This window comes from Ambystoma mexicanum, chromosome 6p (assembly GCF_040938575.1).
Source record: "Ambystoma mexicanum isolate Mex_15411 chromosome 6p, UKY_AmexF1_1, whole genome shotgun sequence".
NCBI classification, from domain to species: domain Eukaryota; kingdom Metazoa; phylum Chordata; class Amphibia; order Caudata; family Ambystomatidae; genus Ambystoma; species Ambystoma mexicanum.
The window spans coordinates 106,774,945-106,800,313 of record NC_090935.1 but is presented as its reverse complement, the minus strand read 5'-3'; the positions used below and the strand labels follow the sequence as shown (position 1 = coordinate 106,800,313).

General features: G+C 46.6%; 1 protein-coding gene across 1 annotated transcript in view; it reads left to right on the top strand.

Moving 5' to 3' along the window:
- The window catches only part of LOC138511251 (phospholipid-transporting ATPase ID-like), a 668,434-nt gene that overhangs the window by 562,721 nt on the left and 80,344 nt on the right, over window positions 1-25,369 (top strand). Inside the window, exons 19-21 of the mRNA XM_069626794.1 lie at window positions 7,715-7,826; window positions 19,458-19,563; window positions 24,362-24,515. Coding sequence (XP_069482895.1) covers window positions 7,715-7,826; window positions 19,458-19,563; window positions 24,362-24,515 — 372 coding nt within the window. The remainder of the gene's footprint in view (window positions 1-7,714; window positions 7,827-19,457; window positions 19,564-24,361; window positions 24,516-25,369) is intronic.

Below are 25,369 nucleotides of genomic sequence, written 5' to 3'. Positions count from 1 at the left end.
TATAAAGTTCTTTCATGGGTGGATTTGGGGCGATTATGTTTGAAAACTGAGTCACACAGAAGGCATCATTCCAGTAAAAACAAATTTTTAATGTATGTACCTGTTAGAGGATCTAAACGTTGGAATGAGAATATGGATACTGTAGTTTACTGCTGTGATTCACGCATAGCATCAGCAAGAAAATGGCACTAGCAGAAGTATATGGAAATGAGAGATGGGCTTGCCATTTACAACTTCTGTTATTCTGATTTAAAACTGAGATCTTTCAAAGAAGGATGCTCTATAAATGTTTGCAACCTCCTGGGATAGACGGTAGGAAAGGAAGAACGCTCAAATATTGTGCATAGGCCGATAGGTAAATGGGTATGTTCAGCCATAGAATAGTGGACTGCAAGCTTCCGCCATGAAGATGGCCAGGGCAGTGATGCGGGCATTCGAGCTGCCCCCGCCACCTTAAAAAAGTGCAATACATGCCATGTTGCCCTGAAGCAAATATTAGTATTATGTGAATGTCTCTGGACAACACACACATTAGCACAGCTGGGCATTCATCCGACTAGAGTCACACTATCATTTAATGCGACTGAATACTTGATCCTTTTTCACAAGTTTGCTCAGTTTTTTACAAGCTGTGCTCTAACGTTATACATTATTTGTACAAGAAAAATAGGTCTTTATTTCTTTTTATGAACGTGTAGTACTTATTTATTTATTTTATTTATTTTGACATTTATAAAGCACACCAAACCCTTAGGCATCAGGGCACTGTGACATACATACATACAAAGCCTGCACGCACAAACGGGACCTAACCTAAAAACAAGCAACATGCCCAAATTTGCATTCTCTGAAATCTCCGAAACCAATGTCATTGACATCCTTAGGCACCTCAAACCCTCACAATGTAAGGGTGATGTGTGCCCCTCAAAAATAATCAAGTGCTGCGCAGAACCGCTCGCACCTCTTCTCACAGCATTCATCAATGCCTCATCGGGCATAGTCGCATATAGCCTCAAAGAGGCCTGGGTGCGCCCTCTTTAAAAAAAAAACAACACTAGACCCAGCCAACCCCAACAACTACCGACCCATAACAACAGTTCCATTCCTCCTGAAAATACTAGATAAGGCTGCCCACAAACAGATTCAACTTTACCTTGAATCAAACTCAATCCTAGGAAAAAGACAATCTGGGTTCCGCAAGGGGCACGGAACCGAAACTGCCCTTCTAGACCTAAAAATCGAAATCACCAACATCCTGGACAAAGGCTAGCCTGCCCTCCTCCTCCTCCTCGACCTTTCAGCCGCGTTTGACCTGGTAGACCATAACACACTTACCAGCCATCTTACACATGCAGCGCACTTCTCTAAAGATGCAGAATCATGGGTGACCTCATTTTTAGAGGGTAGAGCTGTGTAAGTGTTCTCTAACACAGCTCACGCAGCACCCTCCATCATCCAATGCGGTGTCCCACAAGGTTCATGTACTGCCCCCACGCTCTATAACCTCTTTACCAACCCTCTCTTTGATAAACTGGACGAACTTGGGATCACGTACACAAACTACGCTGAGGACACTCAGGTTCTCCTTCCCCTTACGGGACATTTTCTTCAAGACGCCACTACTCTACAACAAATCTACTCCACCATACAAGCGTGGATGGCTACTAACGGCCTCTGTCTGAACGGAGATAAGACCGAAATCCTCTTTCTAGGCCAGAAATCAATACTCTCCAACCTTAACCCACTATACCTCAATTTCAACATAGATAACTGCATCATCCAGTATTATCTTCGGTCAAAACACTTGGGGTTCACCTAGACACGACCCTATCCATGGACAAACAAGTCAGCGCCATAGTATCATCGGCCTCCGCACTGAGCACTAAACTCATCAATGCAATAAAACCATTCCTAACCAAGGATAACTGCCTATCCATCGCCAGAGCAACCATAGGAGCCAAACTGGACTACTGTAATGCACTCTTAGCCGGCACCTCTGAGAAAAACATATCTAGGCTCCAAACAACTCAAAACAACGCCCTTAGAGCAGCACTCAGCATACCAAAAAGAGACCATATCACACAAGCCAGGAAGACAGTTCACTGGCTCCCAGTCAAGGACCGCATTTCCTTCAAAATTCTCACCACCACTCATAAATGTATCAACCTCACAGCACCCTCGTACCTATCGGACACTCTATACAGATCCCAATCCACTAGACCGACCAGACAACAATACACCAATCAACTCACTGTACCTCGCATCAACAGGACCAAGGCAGGAGGTATAGGCTTCCCCTTCCTCGCACCTAAGCTATGGAATTCCCTCCCCACTGATCTCAGAGCTGAAACATCGCTCTCCTCCTTCCGCAAAAAACTTAAAACTACCCTCTTCAACTAACCATTCGCTCCCAGCTACTTGCCAAGCAATGTATATATGTAATGATATCTGCGTACAATGTAACACTTACGGACCTAAATATATGTAACTAAGTATAAGCAACACTGTAACAAGCGCCACGATGCCTTTGGTCTGATGTGCGCTCAACAAATGTAAATAAATAAATAAATAAATAAATAAATAGTACTCTTAGTGCTTAGGTTACAGTAATAGCAGAGTTTCACCTCATGGTTACATTTGCACTTGTACTTCTTATCCTCAGGTAACTGAAAATGTGATGTCCTCTGTGTGTTCTTGCAATGTCTAGTGAGATGCTTTGTTGTTCACTCAAAAGAGTATGAAGACATTAATTATGCTCAGCACTCACAATCCCACCAAGAACAACTATTTGTTCATGTTCCAGTAAGAGCATCTACTCTTTAGGCATGAAAGATGGATACAGTAGCTTACTGCTGTGAGTCACAGAGAACATTATTGAGAACAATGGCAATAGCAGAAAAATTCAAAAGGTAAAGATGGCCACGCTATTCAGAAATTAATGTGTCTGTGTGATAGAGAAAGGTGTTCGTGAAAGAGTGAATGGAGCAATGCATGGACAGATGGCGGATGGATGTACACTGGTACTGGGAAATAAACAGACTTCCTACTACTCCAGGTTCAGAATGCTGGTGCCATTTACTATAGTTTGGACCCAATTCAAATACGTGCAGACCACGCAGGTTTGAGATGCTGGAATGAAAAGGCAGCAGCATTAAGGTTTTCAATTAACTCTCCCTGTCTATTTATCAAAGTTGCTTCGTCAGTTTTTCTGTGTACAATGTATATAGTGCAGACGATGAACTAAATGGCTTCTTGGAGCTTTACTATAGGTGTTATTAATAACCAATAACTCAATACTTTCTCGACCTCAGAAGTATGAAGGTTGTGACACTCCGGTGTAAGAGTCAGCACTTCATTCGCTGAGCTATCCTGATGTGCCTTACGCATGGCGCCCAGACTGCCTCGCCACGCTCCATCAGCGCTTCCTTCAACTAAATAGAGCCATTATTAAAACCTTCTGCTTCTTTGCCTGGTGTATGAAAGGCTTTCTGTGTAGCAACTCATGTGACGGTGGAGGCTGGCACAGAGGCATAGAGACCCACGCTTGCATAGCTCAATGCTTCGGTGGCTTGGCACAAGGATAAAAGGCCCACAACACCAAATCGAATTGGAACAAATTTAGTAGATGTTGAAAACACCACCTGACACCCACCGAGTGCCAGGCTCTCAGCCGTCCAATGCCCAAATCACAGCCACCGGAGCGTGCTGCCAGCCCGCACCCTAGCCGCAGGGAAGGGTCTGCCCAGTCCTGGACATCGGACAGATCTCCATGGTGGGGGTCATGGAGTATGCGCAGTCTGTGTAGTGTGGGGTATCTTACACAGTGTGTGCAATATACAGCGCCTTTCACAGTGTGTGCAACATGCGGTATCTTACACAGTGTGTGCCGCCTGCGGTATCTTGCACAGTGTGTGCAATGTGGGGTATCCTACACAGTGTGTGCAGTATGCGATATCTTACACAGTGTGTGCATTGTGGGGTAGCTTACACAGTGTGTGCAGTATGCAGTATATTGCATATGTGTGTACAGTATGCAGTATCTTATACAGTGTGTGCAGCGTGGGGTATCTTACAGTGTGTGAAGTATGCAGAATCTTGCAGTTTGTGCAACGTGCTGTATGTTACGTAGTGTGTGGGGTATGTTACAGAGTGTGTGCAGTATGCAATATCTTGCGCAGTGTGTGCAGTATGCGGTACCTTGCACAGTGTGTGTGCAGTGTGGGGTATCTTACACAGTGTGTGTGCAGTATGTGGTATCTTAGATAGTGTGTGCAACCTGGGGTATTTTACACAGTGTGTGAAGTATCTTACATATTGTGTGCAGTATGCAATATCTTGCCCAGTGTGTGCAGTATGCAGTATCTTGCACAGTGTGTGTGTGTGTGTGTGCAGTGTGGGGTATCTTACACACTGTGTGCAGTATGTGTTATCTGCACAGGGTGTGTGTGCAGTGTGGATATCTTACAGAGTTTGTGAAGTATGCAGTATCCTACACAGTGTATGCAGAGTGGGGTATCTTTCACAGTGTCTGTAGTGCAGAGAATCTTACAGCAGACATTTTTAGAGCACTGTGAATAGGCTATTCGCCTTTTTCCTTAGAAATGTGCTGGTGGTCCAGTAGGAATATCTGCAATGTTAGGAAATCATTAAAAGAGAAGTGACTAAAGATGTTATATCATAAAATAATCATGCCAACAACAACCCATCATGTTTTCAAGGATTGTTTTCTCTCCACGTTTTCATATAGTGTGACCAGAGACCTTCACTAGGCACCATGATTCCAGTCTTGGAGTATACAAATCATTGGTATCAGGGGGTTTAAGTCTTGTTTGGTTGAAGTTTACCAACATGGTTATAGGTAATGTTAATCTTGGTGCATTGGCCATCTTCTAATAACCTAACATTGCTCCAGTTTTGAGCTTCTTTTGCTATCTCTGTCTTCCTTTGTTCCTTTTTTGTTTTTCTCCTCTTACTAATGTTAGCATATGTCTGTTCCTTTCGTATGGCAGTCAAGAAATTCTCCCAAATATCAGGCATCAGTCGGTATTCATAAGATTTAAATATACTGAAAAAAGACTACTACACTCAGGATGCACTGTTAATTCGTTGAAAGAATCCCAGGTCTGGAAATCTGTGGCTGAAAGCTGGAGTAGCATGTTGTATGCATGGGGCCACCTTCCCAGATCTGTAGTTGAGGAAAAAACAGGGACAGAATTGAACAGCATTGTCTTTAGTTTTGCCATATGTGAGAAACCTGAAGGTGTCTCACCCGCTAGTCCCTGGGGATCTGTCATCCAGGTGGCCAGGACACAGTCATCGCTTTTGGATCCAGTTCCTGGGGGTGGACCAATGCGGGAGGATCACCTGGATAAGGGGCTTTTTGGGGAGTGGGGCACTGGATGGTGAGACGCGGTAGACCTTGCCGGTAACACCTTTTCCGTATCCTATCGATAGGATACATAGGAACACAACGCCCCACACCCTCTTTTCCGACACAAACACTTTCTCACGGACAGCTCACTGTGAGAGAAAACGGACTAACACCTGAGCCGTACACCTGACATGTCCCAACACAAGGAGCAGGCAGAGTCAGGCAGTTACTGATAATTACCCACACCTGACTTCCATGACACTTCCCCACATGGATAATATGAGGAGAAAGACGGCAAGACCAGAGAGGGTTGCAAGGAGGTTAGTGCCCTTTTCCTTTTCAGAGGAAAACCACTACTTTCACAAGCCCTCGAGAATAAGAAACATTAGACCCAGAATTAAAGCGGAAGAACATTGCATTGTGTGCCAGAGGTACCCGGGGCTCTCCAGCATCGATAGCCAAGGTGGGGAGGAGCGATTGCCGCTGTGGTACTGTCCTTGGCTCCTACAACAAAGCAGCACCAGTAAAGTCAGCAGAGCCGGTGAATCGGGAAGACTGATAGCAGACCGGTCTATGCTAGAACCAAGGTTGCAAGCAGCAACTTTGTATTTAGCAATCTGAAGACAACAGTGTGTGAAGTGTATGTGAGGAGCGAAGGAAATATAATTGAACATCCAAGGAGTGACTGAACTTTTGAAGTCAAGATAGTTACCATATACAGAGTGGTCCGGCACCACGGATGTGCTCATTCAAAGGTCTCTGTTAGGTACCCAACTGACAGGTGGCAAATGCAAAATATGAATTGTGAAATCAAAGTGGTCCGGCAACAGGTCTAGCTAAATCCTGTGCATATTTGAATGTCGTTGATAGCTAATACGAACTGCAATAGGTCCGAGCCCGGCTGAGGGAGACTAGTTGTGTAAGAGAAAGGATCTGAGCCCGGCTGAGGGGCATCCGGGGTGAACCATGAGTCTCCTGAGAAAGGATATCCTCTGAACATTGGAGAAGGGGATCTGAGCCCGGCTGAGGGGGATTCAGGGTGAAGAGTGACTCACCTAACTTGAGGGCTTGTAAGAGAAAAGGAACTTTTCGTTTGTTTTGGTACATCAGGCCCTCTGCATCAAGAGACTTTGATAACTTAAGAGACTTGGGCACAGAAGACCCTGATGCTGGTAATGAAATTGTGTCCTCGTGCTAAAGAAGCCAGAGAGTGTGCTATGCTCGAGTGAACTGCCTTGTCCCGTGCTGAAAACGTGGGGAAGTGAGGCCAACGGCCTGAACATCCCGACACATAATTTCCCTTTTTGTATTTAGTGGTAGGGATTGGCAGTGTTTTTTTGTTGGTATGTGCCCTTTTTTTCTTTTTTTACGAGACGCCACTAGGACTGCATTATTATTATTTGATGGTCGTAGCTTGCTCCCATCTGTAGATTTAGGTTTAGATAGGTGTTTGTCACACCCCTGTTAAAGTTCAATAAATACCCTTGAGCTGTGGTCACTTGTCTCTGTTTTTTGCCAGTGAGGTGCCTGAGTTACCTCCAGCTCTTGAATGAAGGTAAATCAGGCCACCCCCACGAGCAAACCTAACGTGCCACAAAACAGAATTACCGGCACGTTAACTCTGGACCGGTTAACTCCTACTCAGGCCCAGTGTAGTTTCTGCACTTTGTATAATGATGAAAATGTTAGTATGTTTTTGTAATTTGTGTGTTTGTATTTTTGTTTATTGATGAAATAGATGCTGAATATGTCCTTTTGTTTTTTAAATTGGCCTCAGATAATTTTTAGAACTGTGTTCATGAGAAAAGTGTATAATTGGTTGAATCTGGCAGGAACAGTGTTTGTTTTTAACCATGCCAAAGGAAGACTGGGCAAAACAGAATTATTCCTGTCAATAATGGCTGGCATTGGCATGACGTGCTTATTACCCAGAGGTTTCTAAGCACGAACCCAGGGATCGAACCTGTGTTGCTCTGTGTCATTTTGCTCCCAAGGCGAAGACGTTTCCTCTGAGCTATCCTCCCGGGCATCTACTTTCAGGAGCAGTTGTAACCTTGCCAGTGGTCATGTCTATGAATTTCCCAAGCAGTGGGCTGGTAAGGGGTACACTCACATTGTTCTGCAAGACTTGAACACATATCCCCATGTGACAGAAAGAGGTAATCACAGAAATCACATCATGTAAAACTTTCTTTTGATGACAGATGTTGTTTTCCTATTTAATGCCCACGGGTTTGGTGCGCTATAGAAATATACAAATAAAGAAATAAAGTAGCGTGGAATAACGTTTCCTTAAAAAATAAGCTTTTCATTAACAAAACGTTTACGCTGTGTTCTCTGCAGTTGCTGGGGGCCTCCGCCATTGAGGACAAGCTGCAGGACGGTGTTCCACAGACGATTGAAACGCTAACCAAGGCCAACATTAAGATATGGGTGCTCACTGGGGACAAACAAGGTAAGAGGGCATCTGCACATTCTACAAAGCAAATGGTTGTTTACATTTAGGCACAATGGGGCTCATTAGGAGTTAATGCCAGTGCAAATGCTGCTAATTCCAGCACTGACATTTTTTTGGGCCGGGGTAACACAAGTTGGCCGCTGGGTGCACGGATCTCCCGGCAGACCTGACCTGCTGGCAGATCTGCCACTACTGGCAAACAAAAGCCAGAATCGCAAGGCCAAGGCCAAGAGAAAGACAATCATGGTGGCGCCCCTTCTGGATGACGTGTGGGAAGAAGTACTAGCCCTTATGAAGAACCCTTGCATGGCTCCAGCCAAATAGGATAGGCTAAGTATCGGGTGCCGTACTCCACACCCAAGTGCCTGAGGTCACAAACCATCGCCGGATTCAGTGGTATTGGCAGGCACAAGGAAACAGTCAGCTAACCCGAGCTCATCGTCTTCAGTCCCCCTGGACAGCGAGGGGAAGAAGATGGACGCCATGGGAAGAAAGGTGATTACACCGCAGCGTCCGCTATCAAAGCGACCAACGCACTGGTGATCCTAGCCAGGTATGACATGGAACTGTGGTACAAGCTGGGGTGGGGCCTATTCTGGAGTTCATCCATGACGATAAGTGGATGGAGGCAATCACTCATTTCCAGGAAGTGGAAGTAGCATCTGATGACACCATTACAGTGGTGTTGGACGACACTGACAATGGGTTCTGGCAGATGGGGAACAGTGTCTGCCTTCATCGACAAAGCTGGATGAAGGCCACGCATTTCCCACAGGCGGTCCAGGTGAAGGTGTTGGCCCTTTGAAGGAGAGAACTTGTTTGGGAAGGTCATCGATGAGTCCCTCCAGGCCATCAAGGCAGATACAGAGATGGCCCATTCCCTGGACACTCTCCAGCAGCAGCGCTCTTCTTTTTGCTTCTCCAGGGAAAAGTTAAGCAGGTCTTCCAAAGGTTTCTCCTCTTTGTACCATCAGCCCTCCAGATCCATGATTCAGGAAGCCTACAGAGGCCATTTCCAGGCCTACGGTAGCGGAGGACAGCATTGCCATCACCCACATTGCAGGACGCCGGCTCCGAAACAGGCCAGAACCGGATGGGACGTCCGGCCCCCACACGTGCACCCTGATGGGCGGCCTACTGACAAAGTCCACCAGAGAGTGGAAGAAGATCACCACCGACAGATGGGTGCTGGTCCCTCTCGCCCAGGGGCACACCCTGGAGTTTCAACACAGGTGTCCACAGATCCCTCCGACTACCCGTCAGGAGCAACACATCCCTCCGCCCCTGGAAGATGTGCTGGCCATGTTGCGAAAAAGGGTCGATCGAGCTAGTTCCTCACCGGCTCCAGGGATCCGGACTCTATTCCAGATACTTTCTGGTCAGAAAGATGACAGGGGGCTGGAGGCCCATCCTAGACCTGCGACGTCTCAACAAATACAAAGTCCCAAAAGTTCAGGATGGTCATGTTGCAGCACATGCTCAGCCAACTGGAGGAAGGAGACTTCTTGATGTCGCTGGACCTGGAGGACGCCTATTTCCACCTCCCCATTCACAAAAAACATCAAAGGTTTCTGCGTTTCGTACTGCAGGTCAGCACTACCAGTTCAAAGCTCTGCCTTTCGGATTGACGTTAGCCCCCAGAGTCTTCACATAATGCCTAGCTCCGGTGGCGGCCCATCTACGTCTACAAGGCATACATTTATACCGATACCTTGATGACTCATCTGGGCCCGCTCATGGGAGTTGGCCATCGGACACACAGAGGCAACTGTCCAGCTATTGACGGATCTTGGATTCGCCATCAACTATCCAAAGTCCTGCTTAACACCATCGCAGAAGGTGCTGTTCCTAGTAGCCAGACTCAATACAGTGTCCTAACTGGTCGCAGTGTGAATCATCAAGTCATTGCTCAGCATGATGTCGTCCTACAGCTACCTCATCTGGCTCTGCAGGATGCCTGGACGCTCGCTGGATACAGGTGTCCGGAAGATTTGCGGACAAGATCCCGCTCGAGGAGGAGTTCCGTCAGGTGATAGGGTGGTGGGGTGTCCGTTCCAACATCGGCCGGGTCACAGTGTTTCAAACCCCTACATACAAGGAGACAGTCACCACGGCCGCTTACCTGGAAACCTGGAGATCCCACACCGACATCTGCACACCAGAGGCCTGTGGCGGCCAGAGGAGAAGGATCTCCAAATCAACATCCTTGAGCTGTGGGCAGTGTTCTGGGCCCTCAAGTCGGTCCTTCCATCTCTGAAGGGCAAGTTGGTGAGGATCTTCATGGATAACACCACCATCATATTCTACATCAGGAAACAGAGGGGCACTCAATCCCTAGGACTCTCCAAGGAAGCACAGGACTTGTGGTGCTGGGCCGTCAGACAAGAGATGGTTCTCGTCCCTCTTCACCTAGCAGGAGTCAAGGACACCATGGCAGACTCCCTCAACAGGGAATTATGCTCCTGTCACAGTGAAAACTTTGGCAGGACCAGGTGGACGGCCTCTTCGCCAAGTGGGGCAGGCCTCAGATTGATCTATTTGCGACGGCAGCGAACTCCAAATGCCAGATGTTTGCCAGCAGATTCCATCAACCAAGGAGCCGGGGGGACACATTCTCTTTCCCAAGGGAAGGGCTGATTCTGTACACGTTTGTTTCTGTTCCCTCTCCTGCTAGGAGTCATCAACACACTCAGACAGTGTCAATGCAGGATGATACTCATCACCCCACCATGGCCGAGGCACATTTGGTGCCCAGACATTCTGAGCCTGTCGGTGTCGCCTCCGGTCAAGCTGCCAGTGGTTCCGGATCTTCTCACCAGAGAACGAGGCGCAATCCTTCATCACGAACCAGGATCACTGAACCTGAGGGCTTGGCTCCTGCAACCCTAGAGTTTGGAGGACATGAGTTGCCTGCGGACTGCAGAGAGGTCCTCACCAAGGCCAGGGTGTCATTGATTTTGAAGTGCTACATCACAAGTGGAAGTGTTTTGCTGTGTGGTGCCGGTCTCAGAAGCTTACCCCTCTGAGGGTCACAGCCCCACAGATTCACACACGCCTCTATAAAGGTACATCTGGCGGCTATCTCCAGCTAAACCAGGTCCCCTGGAAGGCCTTCACTTTGGTCTTATCGACTAGTCAAGGAGTTCCTCAAAGGACCTTTTCGATTTTTCCTGCCAGTGAAGGCTGTTGCCCCGACGTTGGAACTAAATGTGCTTTTGACAAGGCTCATGGGGGGCCCCCTTCGAGCCTAAGCATCAGGCCCCTCTGAAGTTCCTCCCATGGAAAACGGCTTTCCTTGTGGCCACCACCACCGCCAGGAGGGTGGGTGAGATCCTGGCCTTATCCTGCAAACAATCATACCTGACTTTCAATGAATCGAGGGTGGTGCTGCAGACAACCCCTCTTTCAATCGGAAGGTTCCGTCAGAATTCCACCTCAACGGGCCTTTGGTGTTACCTGTTTTTTTCTCTAAGCCTTCATCACTGGATGATAGGGCCTTGCACTCGTTGGACGTTGCTCGTTCCTTGAAGTTCTAAGTGACACGCTGTGATGAACCTGTCATGCAAAAAGACCTTAGCAGTAGCAGCTTGACCAGAAGTGGGAGGGCTTGAAGTTACCAGGGTAGTAATTAGAGTAAATGATTGACAGCCTTTTGTCCCAATAGGACAAGGCTGAAGAGCGAAGAACCTTTATTTTAATCTTTTTCCTGGGTTTTTGTTGTTGCCAGGAGAAGGACGAGGAAGGCAGTGAAAGTGTCCGTTACGAGTGGGCATACTGAAATTTGATGAGGAAGAAATATATACAAGTTAAAAATAACACTGTTGCGCCGTTGCGCTTGATGAAGAGGTTATTCGTGGCGTGAATCGTTTGTGAGGTATACCTGTATAACTGTATCAGCCAAGGAGAAGACTGTTACGTACGTAATAGGAGCGGCCCTTAGTCAACGGCTCTAAAGCTCCAAGGCACAGAGGGAGCGTGTTTGTTTATCCTCTGCGGCACCGAAAGCAACTTCGATCAGCTGGGAAGCAGCTGAATAACGAACGTCCAATCGGGGCGTTGTTGACGCCCCTAAGCGGAAGAGTGAGGAGCGTAGCCTGATGAGGGATGAGGCCAGAGTAAACCAATCAGAGAGAGGCGACGCCCAGAAAAGGGAGGGCCAGGGGAGAAGACACGGCTTTCACAGCTCGTATGATAAATGTGGTGCTGTTTGAAGCTCTCGCTGGAGAAACCGTACTACAGCAAAGTACGTGTATTCTCCCTGGCCCCAACCGCTGCAGACAGAACAAGTTACTCTGTGGAGAGAAACAAATAGTGAGTGTGTTAAGGAAACGTACAGAGCAAAAGCAAACATCACCACAGAAATAGAAAGGAAATGGTAACAAAATGAAGTAACGTTCCTCAAGAGAAGGTTATTGTGACATTACTTTATAAGTCCTTGAAGAAGAATACTGATAGTGAGAGGTACTGAAATATAAGTACACAAGAAACTGTATTAAGCACCACGACTCAATTTTAACAAACAGTTTAAAAACAAAGAAAAGGAAGCGTTTGAGAGTAATGGACAATACTGTAAAGAAAGGCGAAAAGAAGTAAGAAGTGTAATGTGAAATTGCAAACTCACTGTAATACTTACCCCACCAAAAACAGAGACTTCTCCTGGGACCTGAGGCCACTTCATCAACACGTATCCTTTCAAGTTGAAAAAACCCAACGTTAATAAAGTTTAAAAGTTGATAAGTTACTTCCGGCTCTGTGTCTTACTCGTATCCTTCTCAACTGAGAATCTGACACACGCACAAAGAGTTTTTGGAAGACTTGACAACTGTTTGTGAACTTTGGTCCTGTGCATCATGGGAAGGCCTTGTCCAAGGCTTCCATTTCAAGGTGGCTCTCTGGCTGCATAACGCCTATCATCGGTTTGCGAACCGACCACTACCCGGACGTCCGAGAGACCACTCCACCAGAGCGATCGCTGCGACAATGGCACAGTGTGCCCCTGCTAGACATCTGCAAGGCTACTAGTTGGGGGCCCACGCATACCTTCACGAAGTTCTACTGTGTCGACAGGGATTCCATGGAGGAGTCCAGAGTCAGCCAAGCAGTGCTATGCGACCTGTTCGCTTGAGGTGAGTCTGTTCCCGAGGTAAGAGTTAATTGCTTCTGTTGAGTCTTGCCACCTCCCAGGGTTGTGTAAACGTTGTACTTCTATGTATTCGTTATTCATGAGCATGTGAACCCATGCCAAACCCCATGCTGCAGTAGGAACAAGTTACTTACCTGTAACGATTGTTCTCCAGCATGGGTCTGGCATGGATTCACATGTGAACCTTCTCTCCAACCCCACTGCGGCTCTACTTGGTCATACTGCCACTTTACGTGCTTACCAAATCTGAAGGTTGCTGCCAGAGGAGGGGCTTAGGGAGAGGACTGTCATTGGATAGGGCAGTAGGACCCAGAGGGCAGTGATTGATTTAAAGGAGAAATACAGTTTGTAAGTGAAAGCAAAACTATTTTTCTTTTACCGAGGATTCCCAGCCTGATGGGTAATATTCATGAGCATGTGAATCCATGCCAGACCCATGCTGGAGAACAACAGTTACAGGTAAGTAGCTTGTTCCATATGTAGATCAGATGGGTTATATGGTGTTTTGCCGAAGCAAATTACCTTGTAATTAACTTCGATAACATTGCTTTGGATTTTTAAAAAAATATATTTTAATTGGGTGGGCCCCTCTCCCTATTCCTTCCTCCCCCAACACCATAAATCCCAGCTATCCTCCTAGCCCTATAACCCTAAACAAAAAAAATATTAATTCTCTACGAATTTACTTCTTTGTAATTTACTTTTTTACTTTGGGAAAACAACAGTATACAGATTAAAACATTCAAACCCACCAAATGCAACTCTGCTTGGTTTGGTGTGATGTTAGAAACCCCTATAACCACTCACAGGCTCGTTCTGAACCCCGCAGATGTGTAGCAAACAGCTCAAAGACCATGCATGAAAGGGCTTCTCAGGCACCTGCGCATTCTGCTTCTCGGTGCAGGCAAACTCTATGTGGGAATCCTGCCCCAGAGTTTACCTGCACCGGGGTGTGGACTATTCTGTTGTGCATGATGGGTTTCCAGCACCAGCAGGAACCTGGCCCAATCTGGGGAAATGAATGGGACATTTACGCACTCTATGTTTAGACTGGTGGCTGCCATTGCTGACCTCTGCCACGCGCATCCCAGATTGCCTTGTCTATCACTGCACACCTGTGAAGAATGCCAGATCTTGCTTTGCCATGTGCTAAAATAGCCCAGCATCTCAGTAGAAGGTGAGACCTTGCGCATGCGCTATCGGTCCCCCTCTGTGGTAATGGAAACACAGGCATCAGAATGAGCACATTATATTCTGATCATGGTGGCATGCCAGGTGGCCTGTGTGAAATGAGGTGTGTTTCCCACCCACATGCTAGGGATGAAATGCCTACTGCACTTCCACCTCAACTGGCACCATGTGTTAGTTTCACTGAGGAAGCCACTGACTGACTGACTGACTACCTGTGCAAAACTGGCACATTGTTGGGTGGCAGTGGACAGGGTTTGCCATATCACAAACTAATTGATAGTGAGATGGAGGATGCAGTCTCCATTATTCTTGCTACATTCAGCAGACCACACACATGTATATGAGAATGAAAGCAAAAGCCCCCAAAACAAGATAACTAGGGGAAGTCAAATGAATGAACCAACTTGTAACTTATCACAAAATCTGGGTGCCAGTTTTTGGATGTGTTAGAGGTGTTTACACGACCCCCTGGCTATGGGCATGAAATCATGAAGCCTAATGGTACACAGAGTTCCTACCAAGAGATAGACCCAACTCCCTTTATTGGTAGCTCTGGCAGAGCAGTCAGTCTTTACCCAAGCGAGGTAGGACGTCTGGTGGAGTAGGAACAGTTAGTCGCAAATAGGCAAATTGCAAATAAGTACTAGATTTGCAATACACTACACGAGCATATATGAAAACAGTATAGGGCCATCCCAATTCTTAACTAAGACCTATATCTGGTGATAATCTCAATAATGCACTAGGGTTGGTTTGAAAAAAGGTACCTCCTCATCAATACATCATTATTGCAGCCATATTCATATTCAATTCACATGTGCATATTTTCTGGAATCTGCAAATGTACAAATACCACTTGCAGGACACGCTACCTTCCAGCATCGCATGGCTCGGTCTTTGGGAGTCAAATCTCCATTGTCTGTTTCCTCGGATTCACTCTTGGCTGTGGCTGGCACCAACACATCCAACTCTGAAAGCCCAATGCATCACCAAAAGGGACAGGCTCTTTGATGATGATGGTGACCCTGTCTCTTAAGGGTGGGAGCACATGGGTTCAGGAGAGGTGGAGGACTTTCCGAATGGGTTCTGCGACCAGGATGTTATCTCTATCAAGCTGGCTTCCGCATTTTGAGATGCCAATGGTCTGAACACTTTCTCAGGCCTCTTCATATGGCAAGCTGTAGGCTTCTTCCCAGCAAACAATAGCAAAGGCCATGGACACCTCTGGTCTGCCAGCTCCTATGAAGCCAGTAGTCTAGTATTACAGCATGGATTTTCTGGCCCGGGGCTTGCAGGAAGAGTTCCTTCTGCCATTCAGTCCCTCGGTGGCTGCCCTGTTGGCTGCATGGTGGAAACATTACTTCTACTCAGCTGTGGACCTTGACCTTGCAGAGAAGCATAGTGGGACAAGCACCATGGATGCTGCCTCTGCCACCCATAGACATTTGTGGATACAGATGTTGGTTTTGCCCATGATGCCCAGGCAGAGCTCCTGGATATGCCATCTGACAGGGACTCCATTTCCGGGATGGATACAGATGAGTTTCTGGAGAAATGTAAAGCAAAGTCTGTAGGGTTAGCCATTGCGCAGCAGCCTTCCTTCAATCCAAGAAGTGGTTGCTCTTTTTGGAACCGTACCGGCTTTGCCAACCGTGGCTGGGCCAGGCACCCTCTTGCAAGCAAGGTCAGCAGCATTTTTATCCATCATGATAGGCAGAGGAGCACATAGTGGAAGTATTGCATCAGCATCCAATCCCTACGGGACCTCAAATTCCCTCTGAATTGGGATTCACGCACCGCTCTCCCATGGTTGGATGCTGTCTTTGTCAAGAAGCCTCCACACACCACATCTGATACTTGGGCCTTACAGGTCATTTCACAGGGATGGGATATTGCCTCACGTTTATTCTATGCCCTCGGACTTTGCTCCTACTTTCACCTCTCCCCTCTCCAGACTCTCTCTGGCTGAAGATTGATCACCAAATTATTCCAGAGAGAACCAAAAAAGGCTTGTGCATTCTGTCTGCAGGGATGGGAAGAGGCTGATACTCACTTTGTTTCCTAGTACCGGAGAAGGACAGAGCCCTGTACCCCATCTTGGATTTGAGACTTTTCAACTTGTATCTGTGCAAGGACAAGTTCAAGATGGTAAGCTTGGCCCATAGCCCTCGAGACACAGGATTGGCTGGTGTTACTTGACCTCCACGACACCTACATCCATGTCCCGTGACATCTCAAGCACAAAGAGCACCTATAGTTCATGGGTCTGAACACCCATTTCCAGTTCCAGGTCCTGACCTTTCGTCTTTCCTCTGCTCTGATGGTCTGTGCCAAGTTGTTAGCTGTTGTGGCCTCATATATCAGGCAGGGAAAAGTTCACGTCTTTCTCTACCTGGACGATTGGCTAATTTGAGATTGCACTCCGGATCTTGCGTCGTCTCACTTGTCTCCTGTCATCGTCTACACAGCTTGGACTTTCCTTGAACTTCTCAGATCACTCCACCCCAGCCTCTCCCTTTCATCGGGCCAGTTGTGGACACCTGCTCCGGCGGGGCTTTTCCCCACAAGCATAGGTTAGTGAACCTTCTTCAGAGGTTAATCTCTTCTGATGACAGAGCTTGGTTCCAGACTAGGCTTTTAATCACCTTCTGTGTCTCATAACATCCTGCATCATCGTGTCGCACTTGAGATTAATTAAGTGACTACTTTGCTGTCAGTCATCTCAATTACAGGGCAGCATGTCTGCGCTGTTATGGTGCTGGAAAGTGTGGAAATCACCCTTGCCCTCAGTTGACAGTGATCCTGGATGCCTTGTTGAAGGAGTGTGGTGCATATCTGGGAGATATAATGGTGAGCAATCTGTGGTCCCCTGCCGAGCGGCATGGAAACATCAACCTACTGAAACTGTAAGGCATCAGGCTAGTCATTGTGGCATTCCTCCCACTGTGAGAAGCAAATGTGTCCTGATGCTTACGAACCACACAGTGTCCATGCATTGCCACAACAAGCAATGTGGTGTGGGATCATAGCCTCTGCGCAGTGAAGCAATGAGGCTATGGTTCTTGGCACTGTAGAACACTGTGTCTCTGATGGCTGCCCATCTTGCTGGAATGGAGAATGATATTGCAGATGCGTTGAGCGTTTGACTTTGACTTTGTCAGCAAGTTCTGGTCACAGTGTTTGCCCTTTGAGAGACACCTCAGGTGGACCTCTTTGTCCCCAGAAGATTTGCCCTGGGTTTCTTTCAATTCTCTAGTAGAGCTTTGCTCTATTTTGTGCTCTCGCAGTTTACTGTAATTCAACTGGTTCTATTTCGACTGTGGTTGTCTGCGACTATCATGCTCCTGGTACCTGTGAACTGGGGCCAGAGAACATGGCACCTGGAACATTTGTCCTCAGTGGTTTCTTTCTGTGAGGGTAGATCTGCTCCCCTATGCCAGGGGGTGGGGGTTCATGTTGTGTCCTCCACCTAAATCTTTGCACCCTCAACCTTTGTCTGACTGCTGAAAGCCAGTGGTAAAAGGCGAATTTGTCAGTTAACATCCTAGATTTATTCCAGCCCCCAACTCTATTTATTCCTATGGGCGGCTAAAGGTTTAATTTTGGTGTAGGGACATTGGGCTTTGACTTTTTGACCTGCCTCTGCTCTTTTGAATTTTCTGCTACTTTTGTCCTGGCCGGGCCTGCAGATTGGCACTGCAAAGGGGTACCTGGCCACTTCTTCGTTTTTTAGGAGGTCATTCTTCAATGCGATTCTTGGGTTATTTGGAAGCCAGCTTCCTCCGTGCTTGTTTCTTGTTCTGATGTGGGAACTAAATGTTGTGTTGACGGAGGCACCATTTGACCCCTTGGATTCTTTTTCTTTGATATGATCGTCCTGATTGTCATTGCTTCCTCTAGGCCGGTGAGCGAGGATGTCCTTCCTTCCAAAGTCATGTTAGATTTCCATCTTTCACACAAGGGTTATCTTCCGGTGTGCTTCCCTCTGCCTCCTCCATCAAAGGTGGAATAGTGAGAGCACCGGGATCCCAAGCAGGCTCCCTACTATCGTGTCTCTTGGATGAGGGACATTAGGAAAAATGAGCAACTCTTTGCTGGTTACCGTGGAGCTTGGTCATCGGCTGCATTTTAGCGTGCTATAATCTGGCTGGGAAGGATGTGCCTGGGCTCTTTCTACCAGTGGCTTGGCGGGCTCCGTTCTCTGGTCTACATGATGCTTTCTCACTATCCACTCTCCTCCAGTGTTCTGTAATGTCATGGCGGCCTATCTAACATAAGCAATCTGTGTGAGGAAGAAATCGGTTAGAAGGAAGCATGACTCATCTCTCAGTAACATTCCTTCTGATGGCTTACTCCAGGGCTCTGAAACCTGTAGCGCTCCAGATGTTTTGAACTACGAATCTCATGAACCCTCACCATAGACTGTCCTGATTAGGGCTGATGGGATTTGTAGTTCAAAAGATCTGGAGAGCCAAAGGATGCAGACCTCTGGCTTACTTCTTCCTCCCACAGATTCCTCCTCAGCCTCCTAAACTACCTCTAATGTTGGACAGCTCATTCACCTCTTGCTGCTCTGCAGTGCCCCAGCTCCTGAGTGCCAGCAAATAAGGCAGAACTGGGGTCGTGAGGCATGAATGGTTCCACATATACGGCCCATGAATTCATATCCATTGCCATAGGTGGTGTCATGTCCGCAGACATGGAGCATAGTGCCCCCTGGTGGCTGAACACATTTACAAATGTTGATGGTGTTGGGAGAGAGTTGGTTAAGATAAGGAATCTCTTAGTGCGGAAAGACAAATTTATCAGAAAGAACATTAACAAGAGGTAAGTCATTTGTTCTATAGGATGGAACTTTACCTACCAATTACATTCACGCCATAAGTCACAAACAAAAGCACCTAATGCAATTTCAGTACTAAAAACAGGCCTTGTTCAATATTGTAATTAATCACAATATGTGCACAGCACTCTTAGTTTTAACATGAAGTTGTTTAACTGTACTGTATTTAAAGTGGTTCCTTCTCCATGCTCTACCACGCCCGGGTGAGTGGAAGGCTTTAAGCTCGGCCCACGCCACCAACGGTGAGTCAAAGGAGACTTCAAGAAAACCTACAGTCGCTTACAACTGTCTTTATGCCCCTGGATAGGACAGTGCTCATGCTCAGATATGTGACGATCATTTATCTCCATCAACCCCAGTCTAGTTTCCTACCAGCACCGAATCACTGCAGAAATATGTTGCAATATTACATGCAATGACATATTTGTCTCCCGTTCTGTCCTTTTCTCAGAGACTGCAGCGAACATTGGGTATGCCTGCAACATGCTTCAAGACGAGATGAAGGAGGTGTTCATCATTAAAGGGCACAGCACTGAGGAAGTGGTGGAAGAGCTGAGGTATTTACATATAGCCAAATAAGGATGGCTTGTGTTTACTGTATCTTTCTGTTTCCATGGTAGTTTTAAGAGTATCCTGTTCTGGTCTAGCTAACAATGCAAGGTGATATATAGCCCTTTTTTATTCAAAAAATTTCAAAAGTCATACTTTAACTTAATACACCTCTTACATCTCAAGTATGTTGCAAGTATGTTGGAAATTACACCCGCGTGCCCTCTATGTTTAGATGTCCTCTCTACCCCTCAGTTCATCAGCAGGCTTCTGTTCCTCCTATCACTTTTCATTGTCTTTAGGATATGGAGTTTTTGACAAACCTTCATTTTCTCATGGTTACACGATGCTCTGAATAAGAGAGTATTTCTCCACCTGTAAACCTTGACTAGAAACACGAGAGCTATGTGACACCGCCATCTTTCCTAGCTATTATGAACTGTTCGGATATCTTAGCAGCACAGTCTTCTGAACAGGTGGGCTGTTCTCCATAGGTTATATCCCTCTATGCGGTTATTCTTTGATATGCATAGCATTACTGGGACATTCTCAGATAGCTTCTGCTTCTATAGGCTGGTATTGCACTTCAAATGATTAGGCTCACATGGCTATTGCCGGCCCTTATTGCATTCAAAGATTGTCGCTGCCTTGTGGGTCGGGCATAGTATCAAGAGAGACAGAGACTCAAAAGTAACACTTTCAAAACCTTTATGTATCAAACTTTATGGGGTTGGTGTAATGCCTACCTGGCCCTAACTCTAAAGGGATTGTTCCCTCAACTGATGTTTCTATGGGCCGTTGATGTCTGTAGGTCCAAAACCAAAGATCGTCTATTCTAAACTTATGCTTGCCCTCGCTCTTAAACCAAATGTGATAGGGGGTCTTCTTAAAGGAAACATGGTGAGTCAAAAAGAAATGTAAACCACAACTGGTTTCAGGTAGTCTTGCCAATAGGTGTAGGTCTGCCAGTTCAAAACAGTTCAACTCAAAGGGTTGACCTCAGAACTTTCCCCTTAGGGCTCTAGCAGTAAGCCAATAAAGTTCACAATGTCTCTGGGTCTCTTGGGGTTCCCTTCCCCAAGCTTCAATCCCTCCAGTTCCAAACAAAAAGACACAGTTCCTGTTAGGCCTCTCAGGGTTCCATTCCCCAAGTCTAGGACTCTCTTCACAAAGTTCACCAATGTCTCTTGTGGGCCTCTTAGGGTTCTCTTCCCCAAGCCTAGGCCCCTCTAGTTACAAACAAAGGTTCTCTTTTTTTCAGGATGCACAGTTTTAACACAGTTCTTTCCATGGGGTAGTGTCAGAGACTTTCGAAAACGCCAGGCTTTGGCTCTTCCCCTGCGCGACCACTTTGACTTCTGACCCCTCTCTTTGTACTTTGTATCTTTCTTCTGGCACCTTTCCCTCCTGTGCCCTTTCCACTCTGGTTTTTCTTCTCTTTCAACTTTCTTTCCTTTTGCTGGGCACACCTGCACCCTCTTCTTACTTTACTGTGCCTCTTGCACACTACTCTTGTCTTTATCGTGCTCCTGACACACTCTGTTTTTTTATTCCTTTGATTGTGCACCCTTCCACCTTCCTTTCTCTTTGTCGTGCCGCTTGCACTTTCCCTTTTCAGCCTTTGCATCGCTCGTACCCTCTTTTCCTGCATTTGGGTCACTTGAACTCTTTTTCCTGCTTTCGCACCCTCTCTTTACTTTCTTTCGCCTTTACTTTCACTTTTCCAATCTGTCGGGTCACTCGCTCCCTTTTTTCTGTTTCCATTCGCTTGCACCCTCTCATGGCTTTCTCTCGCTTTCTCACTTTCAGTCTGTTGGGTCAATTGCACCCTTTTCCCATATATTCTTTAAGGTTCACTTTCCTCTTATCTCTCTTTACTTCCGTGTTGCGAGCACATCTTTCTTGATGCTTTTATTTGTCTTGCTTTTTTCACTTTCTTTACCTTCTCTCTTTCCTTAGGCTTTCTTTTTACAAATCTTGTCTGCTTCCACTGCCACTCCAGCCACCTGCACGCTCCCGAATTTCTATCTTCACTTCCAGGAAACCCACCAGGAACACGGCGCTGGCGAGCGCTCTCCTCGGTTTACACTTGGACATACTCCTCAGTGTCTCACCACCTGCCCATCAGATACGCTTGGGACCAGCCCACGTCCCAAGGGAACAAGTAATTCTCTGGACTCGGCCAGTAGGTTGCAGTCTGCCTCACTCCGGCTCTCTGGAGACACGGCCCCCTAGCCACTCTGCAGCCCCTCAGACACACCGGGCTAGCGTCTTGGCACGCCGATCTCCTCCAGAGTCTCCAGGCTTCTCCCAATGCAGCTCCCAGCTCCTTAGCTCTCCTGGTCCCAGCAGCAACTCCAGCTCGCTCATACTCTTTGGCCGAACCACACGTTTTAAGCGGGAGTAAAGAGTTAAGTGGAGTCAGGTGTGAATAGTCAAAATAAAGTGAAAGCCCTTGCCTGACTCTATTAGTGGAACAACTCAAAGGTGTTAGATGGTAAGCCTCACTTTGTATCCCTATGTTGTTTCTATGGGTAATCCTCATTGCTCTTGATTGCCTCTTCTTCGTCCCAGCACGTATTGGAAAGGGAGAGGGGGAGATAGGGTGTGATTGGAAATACCCCATTAAGGTTGAGGAAGAGCGGGTTGGTGTATAATTGGGAAAGGGGGACTAGCCTGTTTCGTCCTTGGGTATTCTCCTCCCAACCCCCCGTGACCCTCCACTCAGGTGATCCTCGCCTCACTTGTGTGTGTCTATGAGAGTAGCAGTTTGCATACTACTTCCTAGGATCTAAAATAGGGGAAGACACATGGGTGTTAGCGGTACTCAAGTTTTATCTTGTCCACCCCCTTGCCGAGGTTTGTTCCGGTGTGACCCCCTCTCTCCCTCTTGGATCAGGGACAATGGGACTTGCATAACCCACAAAGGCTTCTGGGTCCTCCTCTTCCTCGCCTATCGCCCATAAGTAGTCTTGCATCCATAGGGTGCTGTTGTACTCAATGATGGAGCTTGCTATTGCACTCCCAATTGTTCCTGCCTCCATTACCTATTGTTGCACTATTCAATCGTTTTGCTCCAAGACCCTTTCACTGCACTTTAGGGGGAGTCTGCTATTTCACCTACTGATTGTTTTTGTGTATTTTGATGTCAACGAACATAGATGTTTTATAGCACCGAAAGAGGAGAGAAGGGGAAGGGGAGCATGGCTGTGTCAGGAAAAGGAACTTGAGCATTCACAGTCTGGGAGTGGCCTGCTCATAATAGAAAGATGCAATTATATAAATACTGGTGTGAAAGCCTGTGTACACGGGACAAAGTGTTTGAGGAGAGAGATTCTAAGAGTGCCAATATGTTATTTAGTATATTTGGTTGTATTTCTAAGGCAACAGCTCTCTCTAGCGGTGATAACGGGTAAAGCGGGCAGTCTCTACTGTGTGAAGTCTTATTGTTGTATGGATAAGGCAACAGCTCCATCTAGCGGTAGTAACATGTGAAGCAGACACATGAGGGCTTCGGACAATCATAAATCTGGCCTTTTATTATATAATATGATGCAATGCCATGGACTATCTAGGTTCATATCAGCACACAGGAATCAAGTGGTTCTGACCTGCACACATCACCACTTCAGGATTAAACCTGTCTTTCCATAATCTCTGAATAAAAGTTGTTCCTTTTCACCTTGTCTTCCAGGACACTGCACTAAGGGGCCTCCCAAATGGAAAAACAAGTGGTCTTTAAAACCACTTTGCATTACGTTGCATCAATGTACCCAGTGCCAACCCCTACGGGCCCTTCTCAAAATTGTCTGGCAGATGCACTCACAGTACACAAAAAGAAATCCTAGGACAACCGTGTTAGGAAACCGTACGCTTAACAAACTTTGCTCATAGAGCGAATAACCCCATTCAAGCAGATACCTACTAAGGTATATAAAGTGTATACAAACTATAACACATCATAAGAACATTATGGGTGTTATGGCATCATCATTTGGGCACTAGGCTCCCCTTTACTATTTCTCAGTCTCTGTCTACTAGGTGTTGGTGCCTGAACCCCTTCAGAGGCTCTAAATACCTAATGTATGAGGGGAGGCTGGAGAACCGCATGTGATTGAAATAAATGACATGTATCAAACAGATTTTAGGGAGCATTCGGATACATAAAGTTCATGACACGGTGCCTGGTGACAGAGAGTTTTCATTTAAAACTTTATTTATAAACAGGTCCCATCACCACCAGTCAGACTTGATCATGACAACATTAATACACACAGAAAGCATCAGCGAGCTGCACTTCATAACATCATACTTATCTGAACCAATAAGAAAAAAGGAGATACCAGAAACTTCTATAGGAAAGTTAGGGTGGCCCAAGGAAGCCTTCTTCAGACATTGGTCGTAAGCATGGTTCATCAGACAGTTTCCTTTAAGAAGATGCACTCATTAAAAACACATCCTAGTGGTATCCAGCATTACTCCCTCTCCTCCCCTGCGGCCTCATCTCCACCTCCCAATGGTTCCATGTTCTTTCATCGCCTGCAATTACAACGCCAAGCATTAGAATGTGTAAATTCTAATGAAAACGCTCATCAAAATTTGTTTTATTTTTTTCGTAACTATATCTGATAGATATTATTAGCATTTTGTGATTACGTTTGTCGATATTTTCTGGTGTTAAGATTTTGTTTTTTAACTCATTATGACTTGGAACTGTATAACAATAATAGAAGTCAGTGTTGATTTGCTCTTTGTTCGATAGCAGTTCTATTGCCGACTGTTGTTTTTTTTTCGTTACTACATTAGGAGCGCAAGACGGATAATGAAACCGGAGTCCTTTTTTGACACTGATGCAGTAAACATTCAAATTAAGACACCTAAAAAGAAATCACACATCTTACCTGACGAAGACCTGGATGGAGAGGAGAGTTTTGGAATAATCATTAATGGGCACAGTTTGGTAAGACATTCTTGAATGGTTGTATTGTGTATATCAAAATGATAACTAATAATCTAACAAACACCACAAAATGAATCTTCTTTTGATGCTTAAGTAAGAAGTCATACTAGTATCCACTAGAGCGTCAATTACACAATGAGTCACACAGCTCGGTCACTCTGAATCCTTGACATGTCACTCAGCACTCTCCCGGGCCATGCATCCCTAAACTTATCTCTCACTTGTGGCAGCCGAAGGCCCGTTCTCAGCTCGCTGCAGCTCCCTGTCATGTGTGGCTACACCTGGCGGGTATGGGACCGCTGCAGGAGCCACATTGGGCACGCACGTCACGTTCGCTAGGAATGCGCTGCAGCTGTCTAGTGTTTCTAGACTTCGCCGCAGCATCCCATAATGTGGTGCTGATTCCAGGCCTCTGCGTGTTGCAACCCATTCTGTTTCTTACGGGTTTCCATGCTAGTCCTAGGTTCGTGTTGCTTTGGTAAGCTTGTTTCTTGGTTTTGATCTTGGCTCCCCCGGAGTTCCCGCGCTCCAGTGTTTCTCTTTGGTTCACGCTACCACCGGCCCACGTTTCTCTGCGACCAGCGCTGGGAGATTTCTCCTTTCCTTCTCCGGACTTCCAATGTTCCTACCCTGTGCTTCCCCACTCACAAGCAGCCTCCCGGCCTTCGGGGTCTCTCTTCCGGCATTACCCACTTCCTGCACACTCAACAGTTTCTTCTCACCAGCCGAGTGCTCTTTTTTCCCCTGCTCATCTTCTCAGCGAATCTGGTTATACAGCCATCTGCTGTCGGGACTTTATACTCTGCTTGGAGCATTGCATTCTCATTGGACTCCACCGATTACTTCTGGGATTC